General features: G+C 32.9%; 1 protein-coding gene across 1 annotated transcript in view; it reads right to left on the bottom strand.

Moving 5' to 3' along the window:
• Window positions 1-2,579: 2,579 nt before the first annotated feature.
• The window catches only part of LOC144438134 (phospholipid-transporting ATPase ABCA3-like), a 105,549-nt gene continuing 83,835 nt past the window's right edge, over window positions 2,580-24,293 (bottom strand). The window contains exons 28-37 of the mRNA XM_078127164.1: window positions 14,685-14,889; window positions 14,071-14,174; window positions 11,985-12,014; window positions 9,311-9,468; window positions 8,715-8,781; window positions 8,372-8,475; window positions 7,355-7,447; window positions 6,754-6,868; window positions 3,334-3,459; window positions 2,580-2,630 (exon numbers count right to left, since the gene is read on the bottom strand). Coding sequence (XP_077983290.1) covers window positions 2,580-2,630; window positions 3,334-3,459; window positions 6,754-6,868; window positions 7,355-7,447; window positions 8,372-8,475; window positions 8,715-8,781; window positions 9,311-9,468; window positions 11,985-12,014; window positions 14,071-14,174; window positions 14,685-14,889 — 1,053 coding nt within the window. The remainder of the gene's footprint in view (window positions 2,631-3,333; window positions 3,460-6,753; window positions 6,869-7,354; window positions 7,448-8,371; window positions 8,476-8,714; window positions 8,782-9,310; window positions 9,469-11,984; window positions 12,015-14,070; window positions 14,175-14,684; window positions 14,890-24,293) is intronic.

The following is a 24,293-nucleotide window of genomic DNA, read 5'->3' as shown; positions in this document are numbered from 1 at the left end:
ATCTGCAGTATATTGTACATTAGCCATATATAGTATATTGTACATTATCCATATGTAGTATATTGTACATTAGCCATCTGTAGTATATTGTACATTATCCATCTGTAGTATATTGTACATTATCCATCTGTAGTACATTGTACATTAGCCATCTATAGTACATTGTACATTAGCCATCTATAGTACATTGTACATTAGCCATCTATAGTACATTGTACATTAGCCATCTGTAGTATATTGTACATTAGCCATCTATAGTGTATTGTACATTAGCCATCTGCAGTATATTGTACATTAGCCATCTATAGTATATTGTACATTAGCCATCTATAGTATATTGTACATTAGCCATCTATAGTATATTGTACATTAGCCATCTATAGTATATTGTACATTAGCCATCTATAGTATATTGTACATTAGCCATCTGTAGTATATTGTACATTAGCCATCTATAGTATATTGTACATTAGCCATCTGTAGTATATTGTACATTATCCATCTGTAGTATATTGTACATTAGCCATCTGCAGTATATTGTACATTAGCCATCTGCAGTATATTGTACATTATCCATCTGCAGTATATTGTACATTAGCCATCTATAGTATATTGTACATTAGCCATCTGTAGTATATTGTACATTAGCCATCTGTAGTATATTGTACATTATCCATCTGCAGTATATTGTACATTATCCATCTGTAGTATATTGTACATTAGCCATCTGCAGTATATTGTACATTAGCCATCTGTAGTATATTGTACATTATCCATCTATAGTATATTGTACATTAGCCATATATAGTATATTGTACATTAGCCATCTGCAGTATATTGTACATTAGCCATATATAGTATATTGTACATTAGCCATCTATAGTACATTGTACATTAGCCATCTATAGTATATTGTACATTAGCCATCTGTAGTATATTGTACATTAGCCATATATAGTATATTGTACATTAGCCATCTGCAGTATATTGTACATTAGCCATATATAGTATATTGTACATTATCCATCTGTAGTATATTGTACATTAGCCATCTGTAGTATATTGTACATTAGCCATCTGTAGTATATTGTACATTAGCCATCTGTAGTATATTGTACATTATCCATCTGCAGTATATTGTACATTATCCATCTGTAGTATATTGTACATTAGCCATCTGTAGTATATTGTACATTAGCCATCTATAGTACATTGTACATTAGCCATCTATAGTATATTGTACATTAGCCATATATAGTACATTGTACATTAGCCATCTGTAGTATATTGTACATTAGCCATCTGTAGTATATTGTACATTATCCATCTGTAGTATATTGTACATTATCCATCTATAGTATATTGTACATTAGCCATATATAGTATATTGTACATTATCCATCTGTAGTATATTGTACATTAGCCATCTATAGTACATTGTACATTAGCCATCTATAGTATATTGTACATTAGCCATATATAGTATATTGTACATTAGCCATCTGCAGTATATTGTACATTAGCCATATATAGTATATTGTACATTAGCCATCTATAGTACATTGTACATTAGCCATCTATAGTATATTGTACATTAGCCATCTGTAGTATATTGTACATTAGCCATATATAGTATATTGTACATTAGCCATCTGCAGTATATTGTACATTAGCCATATATAGTATATTGTACATTATCCATCTGTAGTATATTGTACATTAGCCATCTGTAGTATATTGTACATTAGCCATCTGTAGTATATTGTACATTATCCATCTGCAGTATATTGTACATTATCCATCTGTAGTATATTGTACATTAGCCATCTGTAGTATATTGTACATTAGCCATATATAGTATATTGTACATTAGCCATATATAGTATATTGTACATTATCCATCTGTAGTATATTGTACATTAGCCATCTGTAGTATATTGTACATTATCCATCTGTAGTATATTGTACATTAGCCATCTGTAGTATATTGTACATTATCCATCTGTAGTATATTGTACATTAGCCATCTGTAGTATATTGTACATTAGCCATCTGTAGTATATTGTACTATCCATCTGCAGTATATTGTACATTAGCCATATATAGTATATTGTACATTAGCCATCTGTAGTATATTGTACATTAGCCATATGTGTACATTGTACATTAGCCATCTGATCGCCAATTTACTTCGATGATAATGTCTATCGTTTCTTCACATCACATTTGTTTTGTTTCAACACGCAGTAGATTATTATGGGATACATCATGTATAGTAGCTCAGAATGTTGCATTCAGACAATCTGTGTTTTATTTTTTACCCTTACGGAAGGCTTTTAGTTTACAATTTATTTACTATAAAGTAATGACAATATACTAGGACCAATGGCATGGTGTTCAAATGAACAGTTTTCTTTTGACAATTGATAATGGTTTGGTGGTTTTATTCAATGATTATTAACATCCCTATAGTTATTTTAATTTTGTTCTGCACATGTACACAACTTTAGAATGTTAAACTTGGATAATACTTTATCAAATTCTAAATAGTTCATGTACACATCAACAAATGATCATGGTTATGACTTTTTGTCTTCGCTATGCTGCCCCTTGGCAAAGTTGACAAATACCTGAAAACAAATATAGAATTGAATTAGGCAATATATAAATTGTGTGTTGCCAATACCATGTAAAGGAAGTAAATGAATACAACTGTAAGACAACTTACAGACTGTATTAATGAAAGCTATGGTTTGTTTGGAGATCAAAATACAAGGATATTTGTCATATTGTTTACCAACGATAATAAGAAAAATGGCGCAAAATGATTTGAGCAGACCAAGTCCTAGGAAAATATGCAACAAACACAAAGAGCACACTGGTGACCAGTTTCTAAAAATCACTAAAAATAGAAAATGAGAGGTATCACCTTCCAATGAATAAAATAATAAATCTTTAGAACCAGTGAGACATAACAATCATAAGTTACATGAAACTCAGATGAAAATTTCAGCGGACCAAATGTACCTGGCTTAGTCATCAAATATAGAGAGTAACAGATAGAACTGACTAGTCATTAAATATAGGGAATAATAGATAGAACCTTCCTGTCAACATTTTATAACTAGCCTAGATGAGCACAGAGAATACATTAATTTTATAAATTTTGACAAAACATTGTGTTAAACCCTGAAGAGCTGTATGAATAATGATTTGTAACAATAAATCGATCTCAACTAACACTGTAACATACGGATCAGTTAGCGATATGAAGCTTTGGCAACAACACATAAATATGAATCAGTTAACATACGTTGGTGTATAAAGTCTCACCTGGTCTAGAGATGTTTGACTGACACTGTAGTCAATAAGTTGTAATTGTTCTTTATTGCCTTCAATTTGACCGAATATATAGGACCATGTCAAAGTATTATCATCAATTTGATAGTGCAACATGCCCTGCAAAGATAAACAAATGAGATCTGGTGATGAGGGGGGAGAGAGAGAGAGAGAGAGAGAGAGAGAGAGAGAGAGAGAGAGAGAGAGAGAGAGAGAGACAGAGAGAGAGAGAGACAGAGAGAGACAGAGAGAGACAGACAGACAGACAGACAGACAGACAGACAGACAGACAGACAGACAGACAGACAGACAGACAGAGGAAGGCATACACAAATACATTCGTAGAGAATCGTAGAGAATCATAGAAAATCACCTACTCCACAGTTGTAACAAATAATTTATTATAATTAGCAGTTACTGTAAGGCATTTTTCTTAAATGTAACTTTTAGAAACGAAGCTTGACTGGGATGTATTTATTTTTAAGTGGTTTTTAAAGTCATGCAGTACCAGATGTAAATTGAAAAAAATAAGCGCATCGTCGTACCACTTTAGACAACATTTCCTGACGAGAAACTATTTTTTCCTTTTTAGTGGCCTACAAAAATATGCCAATAATTTATTAAAACTAAAAGCTACATCAATAATATTTTCTGGACAAGTGCGCTTTGGTATTGCAAATGCATGTATTAAATTATATTGAATTTGAAGTGTGCATTCTTGAGATGTAGCCTAATTACCGAAAACCATTAATTATGTAAATTTCTCGTTAATATTCTTGGGATGTTTACCAAAACCTAATCAGTTCTTGTCACTACCCTACAGAACACATGCAATAAATTTCGTTTAAATTGAGCCAGTCGTGTTTTAGAAAATGGTGATAAAGTCGCACCACTTTAGACGACATTTCCTGACAAGAAACTATTTTTTTCTTTTTGTGGCCAATCGAAAATATGCCAATAACTTATTAAAACTAAAAACTACATCAAAAGTATTTTCGGGACAAGTGCGCTTTGGTATCGCAAATGCATGTATCAAATTATATTGAATTTGAAGTGTGAATTCCTGAGATATAGCCTAATTACCGAAAACCATTAATTATGTAAATTTCTTGTTAATATTCTTGGGATGTTTACCGAAACCTAATCAGTTCTTGTCACTACCCTACAGAACACATGCAATAAATTTCGTTTGAATTGAGCCAGTCGTGTTTTAGAAAATGGTGATAAAGTTGCACCACTTTAGACGACATTTCCTGACGAGAAACTATTTTTTTCTTTTTGTGAACAATCGAAAATATGCCAATAACTTATTAAAACTAAAAGCTACATCAATAATATTTTCAGGACAAGTGCGCTTTTGGTATCGCAAATGCATGTATCAAATTATATTGAATTTGAAGTGTGAATTCCTGAGATATAGCCTAATTACCGAAAACCATTAATTATGTAAATTTCTCGTTAATATTCTTGGGATGTTTACCAAAACCTAATCAGTTCTTGTCACTACCCTACAGAACACATGCAATAAATTTCGTTTAAATTGAGCCAGTCGTGTTTTAGAAAATGGTGATAAAGTCGCACCACTTTAGACGACATTTCCTGACAAGAAACTATTTTTTTCTTTTTGTGGCCAATCGAAAATATGCCAATAACTTATTAAAACTAAAAACTACATCAAAAGTATTTTCGGGACAAGTGCGCTTTGGTATCGCAAATGCATGTATCAAATTATATTGAATTTGAAGTGTGAATTCCTGAGATATAGCCTAATTACCGAAAACCATTAATTATGTAAATTTCTTGTTAATATTCTTGGGATGTTTACCGAAACCTAATCAGTTCTTGTCACTACCCTACAGAACACATGCAATAAATTTCGTTTGAATTGAGCCAGTCGTGTTTTAGAAAATGGTGATAAAGTTGCACCACTTTAGACGACATTTCCTGACGAGAAACTATTTTTTTCTTTTTGTGAACAATCGAAAATATGCCAATAACTTATTAAAACTAAAAGCTACATCAATAATATTTTCAGGACAAGTGCGCTTTTGGTATCGCAAATGCATGTATCAAATTATATTGAATTTGAAGTGTGAATTCCTGAGATATAGCCTAATTACCGAAAACCATTAATTATGTAAATTTCTTGTTAATATTCTTGGGATGTTTACCGAAACCTAATCAGTTCTTGTCACTACCCTACAGAACACATGCAATAAATTTCGTTTGAATTGAGCCAGTCGTGTTTTAGAAAATGGTGATAAAGTCGCACCACTTTAGACGACATTTCCTGACGAGAAACTATTTTTTTTTCTTTTTTGTGGCCAATCAAAAATATGCCAATAACTTATTAAAACTAAAAGCTACATTAATAATATTTTCAGGACAGGTGCGCTTTGGTACCGCAAATGTGTGTACCAAGTTTTAATGAATTTGAAGGGTGCATTCTTGAGATATAGCCTAATTACCAAAAATCATTAATTACGTAAATTGCTCATTAATATTCACAGGATTTTTACCAAAACCTAATCAAGTCTTGCCATTACCCTACGGAATACGTCTTCAAAATTTCGTTTGAATTGAGCTACCCGTTATGGAGAAAACGATGACACAGATCCTTTAATGTCCATGACGATCGTGTGTACAATGTCCCAAAAATATGCCAATATCTTATTAAATCTAAAAGCTACATTAGTAATATTTTCAGGACAAGTGCGCTTTGCTATTGCAGATGTGTGTACCAAGTTATAATGAATTGAAAGCATGCATTCTTGAGATATAGCCTAATTACCGAAAATCATTAATTACGTAAATTGCTCATTAATATTCACAGGATTTTTACCAAAACCTAATCAAGTCTTGCCATTACCCTACGGAATACGTCTTCAAAATTTCGTTTGAATTGAGCTACCCGTTATGGAGAAAACGATGACACAGATCCTTTAATGTCCATGACGATCGTGTGTACAATGTCCCAAAAATATGCCAATATCTTATTAAATCTAAAAGCTACATTAGTAATATTTTCAGGACAAGTGCGCTTTGCTATTGCAGATGTGTGTACCAAGTTATAATGAATTGAAAGCATGCATTCTTGAGATATAGCCTAATTACCGAAAATCATTAATTACGTAAATTGCTCATTAATATTCACAGGATTTTTACCAAAACCTAATTCAGTCTTGCCAATACCCTATGGAATACGTCTTCAAAATTTCGTTTGAATTGAGCTACCCGTTATGGTGAAATGATGACACAGACAGACAGACACACACACAGACTTCCACCCATAAATATATCTCTTCCTTACGGAAGAAATAATGACGCAATCATGTACTTTTATGTTCCCAGTGGCTTCTGGGTACAATATGTCTCTCTCTCTAAATAACTATGTCATAACATGAAAATACTTACCATATGTTCTTCGAGCAATTTTGACACCGGGAATGCTTGTGTAACAAAATCTTTAATAGGCTGTGTACCAACTGTCTGCTCCACTTTCACCATTAGAGTATACCCACTTCCAAACCTACAGAACACAAACACCAAGAATACTAGAATACTTTGTTTTCAGTCTAGTGAAAACTAATTAGTGAAGCTAAATGAGTCTTGGACATTCGTACAGTTTTCATATTTGACGTTCTTTACTTTGCTAATGTTACAATTACTGTATTTGTAGGCCAAAGAAAACAAGAACTATAGAAATTTAGTTCATATAGTCAACGTCATCAATGGAAATTAAGTTAGCAATTTGCTTTTGTTGGTCTTTTTTCTTGGTCTGTTCATGTTAATTGTTGGCAGCTGACTAATATAATGAACTTGGTAAGAAGGTCGTATGCAATAAAACTTAGTAAGGAAAGGATATTATATAAATCAAACAAATTACTGGTAAGTGATTGACGAAATCCATCATGTATTGTAGGATCACCTACCAGGCACTTTCACCTCACTATATTAGCGCCACAATGTTCATGGATATGTTAGTGTTTAGTCTCAATAACATTAGTATACATACTTGCTCTTCAGATGTTGTGTGCTTCCAAGACATTTAAACTGTCCGTTCACCATGATTGCCAACCTTGTACATAATGCTTCACATTCTTCCATACTACATAATAGTAGAATACCATAATAATGTTAGAGACAATTATTATTTGTAAAATCAACACAAACTACATTGTCTGGAGTTGACTGGTGTCAGATAAAATACTCACTACTAATGAACAATGTTTAGCTAACAGAAGTTATCTTTACTTTCAAATATTTCAATTATATTCCATACTTTGTCAACTTTTACGAATCAGTCGACAATGTGGTCACGTTTTCAATATTGTGGATTTGTAAAACTACATCATGCGTCAAATACCTTGCCATTATAAGGTTATCTTATTGGAATAGTTTGGAATAATGTCATACATTAAAACGCTGACATTGTTAACATACATACATACATGCATATACATACATACATACATACATACATACATACATACATACATACACTACATTACCTGTGAAGTTAACACTATTTACCTGTATGAAGTTAACACTATATTACCTGTATGAAGTTAACACTATAATATTACCTTATGAAGTTAACACTATATTACCTGTGAAGTTAACACTGTGTGACCTTTGTGAAGTTAACACTATATTACCTGTGTGAAGTTAACACTACATTACCTGTGTGAAGTTAACACTAGATTACCTGTGTGAAGTTAACACTATACTACCTGTATGAAGTTAACACTATATTACCTGTATGAAGTTAACACTGTGTGACCTTTGTGAAGTTAACACTAGATTACCTGTGTGAAGTTAACACTATACTACCTGTATGAAGTTAACACTATACTACCTGTGTGAAGTTAACACTATATTACCTGTGAAGTTAACACTACATTACCTGTGAAGTTAACACTATATTACCTGTGAAGTTAACACTATATTGCTTGTGTGAAGTTAACACTATAATATTCCCTTGTGAAGTTAACACTATAATATTACCTGTGTGAAGTTAACACTATATTACCTGTGTGAAGTTAACACTATACATCTTCCACCCTTCATTAATCGTGTGATTGCATTCCATAGGAATCGTCGAGCCCTAGGATCCATACCGGCTGTGGGCTCATCCTTAAAAAAGACAAAAAACAGAACTTACGATAAAAAGATAAAAATTATATAAATGCACCTCCATAGGTATGACATGTTAGTTAGGTAGTTAGTACCTACAAAGATTCTAAATAGTCAACGTGAGTAATGTACATGAACTAAATTGAATAGAAGTTGTAAGAGAAATTTCCAAATCAGGTCTAATGTATACGTATCACTACACATTACGTTCAGCCTGTAAATGCAGTCATGTGACTTACCAAAAATATCATTGGTGGATTTCCAACCATGGCTGTTGCTGTGCTCAACTTCCGTTTATTTCCACCACTATAATGAACACAATAAGTAAAATTATTTCACTTTAAAACTTAATAAAAATTACCTTACTCTTAAAATCCTCTCTTGAAAGTATGATTGATTGAGTTACCAGTAGATGATTTCCAAGTAGAACTCAAGACATAGTGTCCATAATTGAATGCCTACCTGTAATCACAATATAGATGATTTCCAAGTAGAACTCAAGACATAGTGTCCATAATTGAATGCCTACCTGTCACAATATAGATGATTTCCAAGTAGAACTCAAGACATAGTGTCCATAATTGAATGCCTACCTGTAATCACAATATAGATGATTTCCAAGTAGAACTCAAGACATAGTGTCCATAATTGAATGCCTACCTGTAATCACAATATAGATTGTCAGCCCATTTGTTGATTTGTTGAATCATAGACATTGGAGAAAGATCTCTTAATTCCCAAAGTCTACGGTTAAACATTAGATAGTGGAGGGTCCTGGACCCTCCATTGTTTTTGAACTCAAGGCACAATGCAGTGTCCATAATTGAATGCCTACCTGTAATCACCACATAGCTTGTCAGCCCATTTGCCCAAATTTAAATGACTTATACAGGAATTAACCACAGCTTCAACCATATGAGGCTGAATTCCACGTAAACGGGCATACATACGAAGTACTTCACGACCAGTTAGTTTGTCGATTAAGGCATCAAACTGCAAGATAAAATTATAATGGCTCTCTTAACTGTCTGACGATAACTTCAGGAAACGGTCAGTTTCTTAGACCGTATGGGGGGAGGGGTTGGATTGGTAGGGGGTTACCATGTTTCTGAAATTGGTAGTGGGAGGGGGGGGGGAAAGCGGGTCACTGTTTTGAAAATTTTGGATGGGGGTGGGTCATTGTGTTGATTGAAGAAAAATCCATTTCTACAATGGCATGACCTAGCTTGTCTGAACTGTAAATTTGTTCTTTTGTCCCTGTTTCTTACCTATATTCTTTAATATTACTTCACCTGGAGTGATGCTCAACCACACACACACACACACACACACACACACACACACACACACACACACACACACACACACACACACACACACACACACACACACACACAAAATATGTCATGTAAATACTCGGCTCTTCACAATCAATGGTCAATGCTTCACATATATTGCACTCTGGGTCAAAAGTTCAAAGTTCCGTAATGGTAATCTTCATAGAGAGTTTTAAACTTTATAAAAAAAGTTAATCTAAATTGTTCTACTCTTCAGTATGAAGGCATTGCATACTTTCTATTTCGGACATTACATGTTATGGACACTAGTTTGTATTATACATAGTAGCTAGGTATATGAGCACCTAAGTTCTCTAACATACCAGTGATCGACTTCACTATATCTGCAATAGTAATGCCACTATACCAATGTTACAGACACTTACCTGGCCCATTTTTATGTGTCACGTGAAACTCATGTGAAACTTGCATTAACCTAAAGTTTTCGAAGCTGTGAAACATTACCATAAAATTTATGAGTAACCTAAAATTGCCTTAATAGAGGAGCCAAAAAACCTCAAGATCTGCTAGGGGGAGGCTCTCTAGGACTCCCTCACCTCAGTGGTCACTCATGCAGTCAATCAAACAATCAGATGACTGCACCAACTTTTACTGTCATAATTGTATTAAACTTTTCTTAAATATTTTAACCCTACTACATAAGGATCATATATATATATATATATATATATATATATATATATATATATATATATATATATATATATATATATATATATATATATATATATATATATATATATATATATATATATATATAGTTTTGACTATGTCTTGTGCATACTTTATAAGATAGCAACATACTAAATTAGCCACTACACAGAAAGGAGTTTAATAGCATCATGACAGTAAACTATTACACTCTGCCACTGCGGTATAGAGCACTGTCTTAGCAGATTGATACTCACTCACACACACACACACACATATATGTGTATATATATATATATATATATATATATATATATATATATATATATATATATATATATATATATATATATATATATATATATATATATATATATATATATATATATGTTGAGGGTAGAAGAAAATCAAGTCGGGTTTTTCGTCTCTACAAGACGCTCTGCGTGCAGACGTATCGAGCACTGTACTACGGACAAATCTTACCACTGACTTCATATATATATATATATATATATATATATATATATATATATATATATATATATATATATATATATATATATATATATATATATATATATATATATATGTATGTATGTATTAAAATTAATTTATATATATATATATATATATATATATATATATATATATATGTATGTATTAAAATTAATTGCTAATTTTAGATGATATTGTCTTTTATAGAGGTGAAATTATTAGCAAAAATAAGGAATCTCTCAAATTTTCCCCCTACTTATGATTACATAAGATGTGTGACTTTTACTATAATGGTGTCATCTAACTTTTTAAAGAAACCTTTTTAACATATTTCAACCATATGTGTACAAAATAGGTTCATGATACTTGATGGTGCTATTTATTACCTGAAATGCTCAGAATGGCCTAAAATTGACTTGATGAGTAAAACCCTCCAGAGCTCCTAGGTGAAGCACCCTTAGACCCAGCTTCCACAATAGGTTGACATATATCTCAGTCCCAAGTTCTTCCCCTACCTCTTACAGTCTTACTGTCATGATGCTATTCAACTCCTTTCTGTGTAGTGGCTAATTTAGTATGTTGCTATCTTATAAAGTATGCACAAGACATAGTCAAGCAGTCCACTCTGAGCCACAATCAAATACCTATCATGTAAATATGAAATGTGTGTGTGTGTGTGGGGGGGGGGGGGGTTCAGCAATGTTTAAAATTAAGTGATAGGGGTCAGCCACTTTTCAGTTTTACAGAGGGATTAAGTGACTTTTCATCGGCCTGATGGATTAAATTCACCGACACCCCACCCCCACCCCCACCCCCACCCTGGTTGCCACAGAAAATGACAAGTACCTTATAACAATTATAGAAGTCTTATTTATTACGAATACTTAATAAGAAACCTAAAGGTGAAAAGCCTCATTTTCATCAAATGTTGTAAATTGTTCAGCACAAGATCTAGGATAAGATATCTGTAAAGATTCCAAATCATTTGAATTTCCATGGCTTTACCTGTGGACAGTAACCAATTCGCTGTTGTACCTGTAAAGACAAAAGATGTATCGATGAAGATAAGAAAATTTGAAGGTTGGCGTTGGTGACCTTGTATGTACACAAAATTAATATTATATTATTTTTTATTATTCTTTATTTCAGGCCAGCGGTCCATACAAATAAAAAGAAAAGAAAAAGCACTAAAATGTAACACTGAAGTGAAAACCTTCCATAAATTAAAGTCTAAAAAGTACAAAAAGCACTAATAAAGAATCGACCTAAAGTGTTTCCAAAAGTTAGAATATATTAACAGCAAACAAAAAATACAGTATATAACTGTGTATGGTATACTACTACAACAACAACAACAACAACAACAACAACAACAATAATGTGTATTTGCTCTTGGATAAAATATGGATATCATTGTGTTGGTGTGTGTATAGTTGCGTTTCAAGGCACAGAGCCATTTAAGACAAAAATCCAGAAAAAAGTATTATGTTTTCATATTATTTTCATATTGGAAAGTGTGAAAAGTTTTTTCACTGTACGAAGTTTAGTCCAACTTTATTTTCAGGTTGTTGCCCTTTTGGTCAGTTTCTGGACTCATACAAACAAGATTAAAGTTCTTGCCCTCTACTTTATTATCCCAAAAATACAATTAGTATCTAAGACCATAGTGTATGTGAGATACAATTAGTATCTAAGTTCAAAGTGTATGTGAGATACAATTAGTATCTAAGTCCATAGTGTATGTGAGATACAATTAGTAGCTAAGTTCAAAGTCTATGTGAGATACAATTAGTATCTAAGTTCAAAGTGTATGTGAGATACAATTAGTATCTAAGTTCAAAGTGTTTGTGAGATACAATTAGTATCTAAGTTCAAAGTGTATGTGAGATACAATTAGTATCTAAGACCATAGTGTATGTGAGATACAATTAGTATCTAAGTTCAAAGTGTATGTGAGATACAATTAGTATCTAAGTCCATAGTGTATGTGAGATACAATTAGTAGCTAAGTTCAAAGTCTATGTGAGATACAATTAGTATCTAAGTTCAAAGTGTATGTGAGATACAATTAGTAGCTAAGTTCAAAGTGTTTGTGAGATACAATTAGTATCTAAGTTCAAAGTGTATGTGAGATACAATTAGTATCTAAGTTCATAGTGTATGTGAGATACAATTAGTATCTAAGTCCATAGTGTATGTGAGATACAATTAGTATCTAAGTCCATAGTGTATGTGAGATACAATTAGTATCTAAGTCCATAGTGTATGTGAGATACAATTAGTATCTAAGTCCATAGTGTATGTGAGATACAATTAGTATCTAAGTCCATAGTGTATGTGAGATACAATTAGTATCTAAGTCCATAGTGTATGTGAGATACAATTAGTATCCAAGTCCAAAGTGTATGTGAGATACAATTAGTATCTAAGTTCATAGTGTATGTGAGATACAATTAGTATCTAAGTCCATAGTGTATGTGAGATACAATTAGTATCTAAGTCCATAGTGTATGTGAGATACAATTAGTATCTAAGTTCAAAGTGTATGTGAGATACAATTAGTATCTAAGTCCATAGTGTATGTGAGATACAATTAGTAGCTAAGTTCAAAGTCTATGTGAGATACAATTAGTATCTAAGTTCAAAGTGTATGTGAGATACAATTAGTATCCAAGTCCAAAGTGTTTGTGAGATACAATTAGTATCTAAGTTCAAAGTGTATGTGAGATACAATTAGTATCTAAGTCCATAGTGTATGTGAGATACAATTAGTATCCAAGTCCAAAGTGTTTGTGAGATACAATTAGTCCATAGTGGTCACCTAACAAATTATCTAGCTTGGACTCATGCAGTGTGATGATTGATTCATACAATGCATACATACATACATACATACATACATACATACATACATACATACATACAAGTAAGTCAAAGTTGAAAAACATCCTTTGTTAGTGACTGAATATGTCGAGGATTGACTCTGCAATGTCAATAGACACATTGTTCATTGTATGTACCTGGAACGATAATATAAATGGAACGATAATATAAATGGAACATATAAAGAAGACGCGTACGGAGTTCGTACCTCCCTTTTCTCTGATTGAATACTGTATCCACCCATATGTGCTGTTCCTGCTGTTAGGCCAAGATCTCCTGTCATCATACGGAATGTAGTTGTTTTTCCAGCACCTGATAAAAAAACAAACATATGTGGCTGTCACTGCTTTCCAAAACATAGAATTTCTCAGACAATATTACCTGTGTCAGTGGAAAATACATTTATAAGTTAAAACCCACATTTTGGAAGGCTATGGGAATGAACCAATTCATGAGGGATAATAAAGTCAAATAACCTCCAACAAATAACCTCCAACTGTGAACCACTCCCTATAATAACTTTCCCTCTCCCTCTTTTATGTTTGTTAGCTAGAGTTCTCTTAATCTGTTAAAATTAAATACATAAATAAATACATATAACAATCAAATAATCAAATAAATAAATAAATAAATAAATAAATAAATAAATAAATAAATAAATACAGGGAAAGTGGCTCCATACAAGGAATATACTTCTGTGTGGGCGATCGAGATGTGCCTTGTTTTGTTTTTTTTCTGTCTGTTCTGTTTGGCTGATGAAAAAGCAATGGCGATAAATAAATAAAATATCCATTTTCTTATTTAAAAAAGTGAAACACTTACCGTTAATTCCGAGCAGACCAAAGCACTCTCCCTTTGGTATAGATAAGCAAAGATGGTTCACCGAGGGATCTTTCACTTTTCTTCTAATATTGTCAAGTGTACTGCTGTAGACTTTAGTTAGATTGGTTAGTACCACAGCAGCATCAGTACTTGCAGGGTCGGTAATCGAGTTCACCTTCTGCCTCTCTTTCTTAACATCTTCATCCTAATAGTACGTAGAAACCAGATACAATATTAAGAGAACTTCCAGGGTAAAATGTGGAATTCATTAAAAGAACTTCCAGGGTAAATTGTGGAATTCATTAAAAGAACTTCAAGGGTAAAATGTGGAATTCATTAAGAGACGTTCCAGGGTAAAATGTGGAATTCATTAAGAGAACTTCTAGTGTAAAATGTGGAATTCATTAAAAGAACTTCCAGGGTAAAATGTGGAATTCATTAAAAGAACTTCCAGTGTAAACCATGGAATTCATTAAGAGAACTTCCAGGGTAAAACATGGAATTCATTAAAAGAACTTCCAGGGTAAAATGTGGAATTCATTAAAAGAACTTCCAGTGTAAAACATGGAATTCATTAAGAGAACTTCCAGGGTAAAATGTAGAATTCATTAAAAGAACTTCCAGGGTAAAACATGGAATTCATTAAAAGAACTTCCAGGGTAAATTGTGGAATTCATTAAAAGAACTTCCAGGGTAAAACATGGAATTCATTAAGAGAACTTCCAGGGTAAATTGTGGAATTCATTAAAAGAACTTCCAGGGTAAAACATGGAATTCATTAAAAGAACTTCCAGGGTAAAACGTGGAATTCATTAAGAGACGTTCCAGTGTCAACAGTGGAATTAATTAAAAGAACTTCCAGGGTAAAATGTGGAATTCATTAAAAGAACTTCCAGGGTAGAACATGGAATTCATTAAAAGAACTTCCAGGGTAAAATGTAGAATTCATTAAAAGAACTTCCAGTGTAAAATGTGGAATTCATTAAAAGAACTTCCAGGGTAAAATGTAGAATTCATTAAAAGAACTTCCAGGGTAAAATGTAGAATTCATTAAAAGAACTTCCAGGGTAAAATGTAGAATTCATTAAGAGAACTTCCAGGGTAGAATGTAGAATTCATTAAAAGAACTTCCAGGGTAAAACATGGAATTCATTAAGAGAACTTCCAGGGTAAAACATGGAATTCATTAAAAGAACTTCCAGGGTAAAATGTGGAATTCATTAAAAGAACTTCCAGGGTAAAATATGGAATTCATTAAGAGAACTTCCAGGGTAAAACGTGGAATTCATTAAGAGAACTTCCAGGGTAAAACATGGAATTCATTAAGAGAACTTCCAGTGTAAAACATGGAATTCATTAAAAGAACTTCCAGGGTAAAACACGGAATTCATTAAAAGAACTTCCAGGGTAAAACATGGAATTCATTAAAAGAACTTCCAGGGTAAAACATGGAATTCATTAAAAGAACTTCCAGGGTAGAATGTAGAATTCATTAAAAGAACTTACAGGGTAAAAATGTGGAATTCATTAAAAGAACTTCCAGGGTAAAACGTGGAATTCATTAAAAGAACTTCCAGGGTAGAATGTAGAATTCATTAAAAGAACTTACAGGGTAAAAATGTGGAATTCATTAAAAGAACTTCCAGGGTAAAACATGGAATTCATTAAGAGAACTTCCAGTGTAAAATGTGGAATTCATTAAAAGAACTTCCAGGGTAAAATGTGGAATTCATTAAAAGAACTTCCAGTGTCAACAGTGGAATTAATTAAAAGAACTTCCAGGGTAAAATGTAGAATTCATTAAGAGAACTTCCAGGGTAAAACATGGAATTCATTAAGAGAACTTCCAGGGTAAAACATGGAATTCATTAAAAGAACTTCCAGTGTAAATTGTGGAATTCATTAAAAGAACTTCCAGGGTAAAACATGGAATTCATTAAGAGAACTTTCAGGGTAAAACGTGGAATTAATTAAAAGAACTTCCAGTGTAAATTGTGGAATTCATTAAAAGAACTTCCAGTGTAAATTGTGGAATTCATTAAAAGAACTTCCAGGGTAAAACATGGAATTCATTAAAAGAACTTCCAGGGTAAAATGTGGAATTCATTAAAAGAACTTCCAGGGTAGAATGTAGAATTCATTAAGAGAACTTCCAGTGTAAAACATGGAATTCTTTAAGAGACGTTCCAGGGTAAAACGTGGAATTCATTAAAAGAACTTCCAGGGTAAAACATGGAATTCATTAAGAGAACTTCCAGTGTAAATTGTGGAATTCATTAAGAGAACTTCCAGTGTAAAACGTGGAATTCATTAAAAGAACTTTCAGGGTAAAATGTGGAATTCATTAAAAGAACTTCCAGGGTAAAACATGGAATTCATTAAAAGAACTTTCAGGGTAAAATGTGGAATTCATTAAAAGAACTTCCAGGGTAAAACATGGAATTCATTAAGAGAACTTTCAGGGTAAAATGTGGAATTCATTAAAAGAACTTCCAGGGTAGAATGTAGAATTCATTAAGAGAAATTCCAGGGTAAAATGTAGAATTCATTAAAAGAACTTCCAGGGTAAAATGTGGAATTCATTAAGAGACGTTCCAGGGTAAAATGTGGAATTCATTAAAAGACCTTCCAGGGTAAAACATGGAATTCATTAAGAGAACTTCCAGTGTAAACTGTGGAATTCATTAAGAGACGTTCCAGGGTAAAACATGGAATTCATTAAAAGAACTTCCAGGGTAAAATGTGGAATTCATTAAAAGAACTTCCAGGGTAAAACATGGAATTCATTAAGAGAACTTCCAGGGTAAAACATGGAATTCATTAAAAGAACTTCCAGGGTAGAATGTGGAATTCATTAAGAGAATTTTCAGGGTAAAATGTGGAATTCATTAAAAGAACTTCCAGGGTAAAATGTGGAATTCATTAAAAGAACTTCCAGGGTAAAATGTGGAATTCATTAAGAGACGTTCCAGGGTAAAACATGGAATTCATTAAGAGAACTTCCAGGGTAAAACATGGAATTCATTAAAAGAACTTCCAGGGTAAAATGTAGAATTCATTAAGAGAACTTCCAGGGTAAAACATGGAATTCATTAAAAGAACTTCCAGGGTAAAACATGTAATTCTTTAAAAGAACTTCCAGGGTAAAATGTGGAATTCATTAAGAGAACTTCCAGGGTAAAATGTGGAATTCATTAAAAGAACTTCCAGGGTAAAACATGGAATTCATTAAGAGAACTTCCAGGGTAAAATGTAGAATTCATTAAGAGACGTTCCAGGGTAAAACGTGGAATTCATTAAAAGAACTTTTTGGGTAAAATGTGGAATTCATTAAGAGAACTTCCAGGGTAAAACGTGGAATTCATTAAAAGAACTTCCAGGGTAAAACATGGAATTCATTAAAAGAACTTCCAGGGTAAAATGTGGAATTCATTAAAAGAACTTCCAGGGTAAATTGTGGAATTCATTAAAAGAACTTCCAGGGTAGAATGTAGAATTCATTAAGAGAACTTCCAGTGTAAACCATGGAATTCATTAAGAGAACTTCCAGGGTAAAACATGGAATTCATTAAGAGAACTTCCAGGGTAAAACATGGAATTCATTAAAAGAACTTCCAGGGTAAAATGTGGAATTCATTAAAAGAACTTCCAGGGTAAAACATGGAATTCATTAAAAGAACTTCCAGGGTAAAATGTGGAATTCATTAAAAGAACTTCCAGGGTAAAACATGGAATTCATTAAAAGAACTTCCAGGGTAAAATGTGGAATTCATTAAAAGAACTTCCAGGGTAAAACATGGAATTCATTAAAAGAACTTCCAGGGTAAAATGTGGAATTCATTAAAAGAACTTCCAGGGTAAAACATGGAATTCATTAAGAGACGTTCCAGGGTAAAATGTGGAATTAATTAAAAGAACTTCCAGGGTAAAATGTGGAATTCATTAAAAGAACTTCCAGGGTAAAATGTGGAATTCATTAAAAGAACTTCCAGGGTAAAACATGGAATTCATTAAAAGAACTTCCAGGGTAAAATGTGGAATTCATTAAGAGAACTTCCAGGGTAAAATGTGGAATTCATTAAAAGAACTTCCAGGGTAAAATGTGGAATTCATTAAGAGAACTTCCAGGGTAAAACATGGAATTCATTAAAAGAACTTCCAGGGTAAAATGTGGAATTCATTAAGAGAACTTCCAGTGTAAAACGTGGAATTCATTAAGAGACGTTCCAGGGTAAAACATGGAATTCATTTAAAGAGAACTTCCAGGGTAAAACATGGAATTCATTAAGAGAACTTCCAGGGTAAAATGTGGAATTCATTAAGAGAACTTCCAGGGTAAAATGTGGAATTCATTAAAAGAACTTCCAGTGTAAACCGTGGAATTCATTAAGAGACGTTCCAGGGTAAAACATGGAATTCATTAAGAGAACTTCCAGGGTAAAACATGGAATTCATTAAAAGAACTTCCAGGGTAAACCGTGGAATTCATTAAGAGACGTTCCAGGGTAAAACATGGAATTCATTAAGAGAACTTCCAGGGTAAAACATGGAATTCATTAAAAGAACTTCCAGGGTAAAACGTGGAATTCATTAAGAGAACTTCCAGGGTAAAATGTGGAATTCATTAAGAGAACTTCCAGGGTAAAATGTGGAATTCATTAAAAGAACTTCCAGTGTAAAACATGGAATTCATTAAGAGACGTTCCAGGGTAAAATGTGGAATTCATTAAAAGAACTTCCAGGGTAAAACATGGAATTCATTAAACGAACTTCCAGGGTAAAACATGGAATTCATTAAAAGAACTTCCAGTGTAAAACATGGAATTCATTAAGACAACTTCCAGGGTAAAATGTGGAATTCATTAAGAGAACTTCCAGGGTAAAACATGGAATTCATTAAAAGAACTTCCAGGGTAAAACATGGAATTCATTAAGAGAACTTCCAGGGTAAAACATGGAATTCATTAAGAGAACTTCCAGGGTAAAACATGGAATTCATTAAAAGAACTTCCAGTGTAAATTGTGGAATTCATTAAGAGAACTTCCAGGGTAAAATGTGGAATTCATTAAGAGAACTTCCAGGGTAAAATGTGGAATTCATTAAGAGAACTTCCAGGGTAAAACGTGGAATTCATTAAAAGAACTTCCAGTGTAAATTGTGGAATTCATTAAGAGAACTTCCAGTGTAAAATGTGGAATTCATTAAAAGAACTTCCAGGGTAAAATGTGGAATTCATTAAAAGAACTTCCAGGGTAAAATGTGGAATTCATTAAGAGAACTTCCAGGGTAAAATGTGGAATTCATTAAAAGAACTTCCTGGGTAAAACATGGAATTCATTAAAAGAACTTCAAGGGTAAAATGTGGAATTCATTAAAAGAACTTCCAGGGTAAAACATGGAATTCATTAAGAGAACTTCCAGTGTAAAACATGGAATTCATTAAGAGACGTTCCAGGGTAAAACATGGAATTCATTAAGAGAACTTCCAGGGTAAAACATGGAATTCATTAAAAGAACTTCCAGGGTAAAACATGGAATTCATTAAAAGAACTTCCAGGGTAAAACATGGAATTCATTAAAAGAACTTCCAGGGTAAAACATGGAATTCATTAAAAGAACTTCCAGGGTAAAACATGGAATTCATTAAAAGAACTTCCAGGGTAAAATGTGGAATTCATTAAGAGAACTTCCAGGGTAAAATGTGGAATTCATTAAAAGAACTTCCAGGGTAAAACATGGAATTCATTAAGAGAACTTCCAGGGTAAAATGTAGAATTCATTAAGAGACGTTCCAGGGTAAAACGTGGAATTCATTAAGAGAACTTCCAGGGTAAAACATGGAATTCATTAAGAGAACTTCCAGGGTAAAACATGGAATTCATTAAAAGAACTTCCAGGGTAAAACATGGAATTCATTAAAAGAACTTCCAGGGTAAAACGTGGAATTCATTAAAAGAACTTCCAGGGTAAAACATGGAATTCATTAAGAGAACTTCCAGTGTAAAACATGGAATTCATTAAAAGAACTTCCAGTGTCAACAGTGGAATTAATTAAAAGAACTTCCAGGGTAAAATATAGAATTCATTAAGAGAACTTCCAGGGTAAAATGTGGAATTCATTAAAAGAACTTCCAGGGTAAAATGTAGAATTCATTAAGAGAACTTCCAGGGTAAAATGTGGAATTCATTAAGAGAACTTCCAGGGTAAAACATGGAATTCATTAAGAGAACTTCCAGTGTAAAATGTGGAATTCATTAAAAGAACTTCCAGGGTAAAACATGGAATTCATTAAAAGAACTTCCAGGGTAAAATGTGGAATTCATTAATAGAACTTCCAGGGTAAAACATGGAATTCATTAAAAGAACTTCCAGGGTAAAACATGGAATTCATTAAGAGAACTTCCAGGGTAAAACATGGAATTCATTAAAAGAACTTCCAGGGTAAAATGTGGAATTCATTAAGAGAACTTCCAGTGTAAAACGTGGAATTCATTAAGAGACGTTCCAGGGTAAAACATGGAATTCATTTAAAGAGAACTTCCAGGGTAAAACATGGAATTCATTAAGAGAACTTCCAGGGTAAAATGTGGAATTCATTAAGAGAACTTCCAGGGTAAAACATGGAATTCATTAAAAGAACTTCCAGGGTAAAATGTGGAATTCATTAAGAGAACTTCCAGGGTAAATAGTGGAATTCATTAAAAGAACTTCCAGGGTAAAACATGGAATTCATTAAGAGAACTTCCAGGGTAAAATGTAGAATTCATTAAGAGACGTTCCAGGGTAAAACGTGGAATTCATTAAGAGAACTTCCAGGGTAAAACATGGAATTCATTAAGAGAACTTCCAGGGTAAAACATGGAATTCATTAAAAGAACTTCCAGGGTAAAACATGGAATTCATTAAAAGAACTTCCAGGGTAAAACGTGGAATTCATTAAAAGAACTTCCAGGGTAAAACATGGAATTCATTAAAAGAACTTCCAGGGTAAAACATGGAATTCATTAAGAGAACTTCCAGGGTAAAACATGGAATTTATTAAAAGAACTTCCAGTGTCAACAGTGGAATTAATTAAGAGACGTTCCAGGGTAAAACATGGAATTCATTAAAAGAACTTCCAGGGTAAAACATGGAATTCATTAAAAGAACTTCCAGGGTAAAACATGGAATTCATTAAGAGAACTTCCAGGGTAAAACATGGAATTCATTAAAAGAACTTCCAGTGTAAATTGTGGAATTCATTAAAAGAACTTCCAGGGTAAAATGTGGAATTCATTAAGAGAACTTCCAGGGTAGAATGTGGAATTCATTAAGAGAACTTCCAGGGTAAAACATGGAATTCATTAAAAGAACTTCCAGGGTAAAACGTGGAATTCATTAAGAGAACTTCCAGGGTAAAATGTGGAATTCATTAAGAGAACTTCCAGGGTAAAACATGGAATTCATTAAAAGAACTTCCAGGGTAAAACATGGAATTCATTAAAAGAACTTCCAGGGTAAAATGTGGAATTCATTAAAAGAACTTCCAGTGTAAACCATGGAATTCATTAAGAGAACTTCCAGGGTAAAACATGGAATTCATTAAAAGAACTTCCAGGGTAAAACGTGGAATTCATTAAGAGAACTTCCAGGGTAAAATGTGGAATTCATTAAGAGAACTTCCAGGGTAAAACATGGAATTCATTAAAAGAACTTCCAGTGTAAAACATGGAATTCATTAAGAGACGTTCCAGGGTAAAACATGGAATTCATTAAAAGAACTTCCAGGGTAAAACATGGAATTCATTAAAAGAACTTCCAGGGTAAAACATGGAATTCATTAAGAGAACTTCCAGGGTAAAACATGGAATTCATTAAAAGAACTTCCAGTGTAAATTGTGGAATTCATTAAAAGAACTTCCAGGGTAAAATGTGGAATTCATTAAGAGAACTTCCAGGGTAGAATGTGGAATTCATTAAGAGAACTTCCAGGGTAAAACATGGAATTCATTAAAAGAACTTCCAGGGTAAAATGTGGAATTCATTAAGAGAACTTCCAGGGTAAAATGTGGAATTAATTAAAAGAACTTCCAGGGTAAAACATGGAATTCATTAAGAGAACTTCCAGGGTAAAATGTACAATTCATTAAGAGACGTTCCAGGGTAAAATGTGGAATTCATTAAAAGAACTTCCAGTGTAAATTGTGGAATTCATTAAAAGAACTTCCAGGGTAAAATGTAGAATTCATTAAGAGACGTTCCAGGGTAAAATGTGGAATTCATTAAAAGAACTTCCAGTGTAAATTGTGGAATTCATTAAAAGAACTTCCAGGGTAAAACATGGAATTCATTAAAAGAACTTCCAGGGTAAAATGTAGAATTCATTAAAAGAACTTCCAGGGTAAAATGTAGAATTCATTAAAAGAACTTCCAGTGTAAATTGTGGAATTCATTAAAAGAACTTCCAGGGTAAAATGTAGAATTCATTAAGAGAACTTCCAGGGTAGAATGTGGAATTCATTAAGAGAACTTCCAGGGTAAAACATGGAATTCATTAAAAGAACTTCCAGGGTAAAATGTGGAATTCATTAAGAGAACTTCCAGGGTAAAACATGGAATTCATTAAGAGAACTTCCAGGGTAAAACATGGAATTCATTAAGAGAACTTCCAGGGTAAAACATGGAATTCATTAAGAGACGTTCCAGGGTAAAACATGGAATTCATTAAAAGAACTTCCAGGGTAAAACATGGAATTCATTAAAAGAACTTCCAGGGTAAAATGTGGAATTCATTAAGAGAACTTCCAGGGTAGAACATGGAATTCATTAAGAGAACTTCCAGGGTAAAACATGGAATTCATTAAGAGACGTTCCAGGGTAAAATGTGGAATTCATTAAAAGAACTTCCAGGGTAAAACATGGAATTCATTAAGAGAACTTCCAGTGTAAAATGTGGAATTCATTAAGAGAACTTCCAGGGTAAAACATGGAATTCATTAAAAGAACTTCCAGGGTAAAATGTGGAATTCATTAAGAGAACTTCCAGGGTAAAATGTGGAATTCATTAAGAGAACTTCCAGGGTAAAATGTGGAATTCATTAAGAGAACTTCCAGGGTAAAATGTGGAATTCATTAAGAGAACTTCCAGGGTAAAATGTGGAATTCATTAAGAGAACTTCCAGTGTAAAATGTGGAATTCATTAAGAGAACTTCCAGGGTAAAACATGGAATTCATTAAAAGAACTTCCAGGGTAAAATGTAGAATTCATTAAAAGAACTTCCAGGGTAAAATGTGGAATTCATTAAGAGAACTTCCAGGGTAAAATGTGGAATTCATTAAGAGAACTTCCAGGGTAAAATGTGGAATTCATTAAGAGAACTTCCAGGGTAAAATGTGGAATTCATTAAAAGAACTTCCAGGGTAAAACATGGAATTCATTAAAAGAACTTCCAGGGTAAAATGTGGAATTCATTAAAAGAACTTCCAGGGTAAAACATGGAATTCATTAAGAGAACTTCCAGGGTAAAACATGGAATTCATTAAGAGAACTTCCAGTGTAAAACATGGAATTCATTAAAAGAACTTCCAGGGTAAAATGTGGAATTCATTAAGAGAACTTCCAGGGT

This window comes from Glandiceps talaboti, chromosome 7, assembly GCF_964340395.1.
Source record: "Glandiceps talaboti chromosome 7, keGlaTala1.1, whole genome shotgun sequence".
NCBI lineage: Eukaryota > Metazoa > Hemichordata > Enteropneusta > Spengelidae > Glandiceps > Glandiceps talaboti.
Note: the sequence above shows the minus strand (reverse complement) of the source record. Positions and strands in the feature narration are given on the sequence as shown.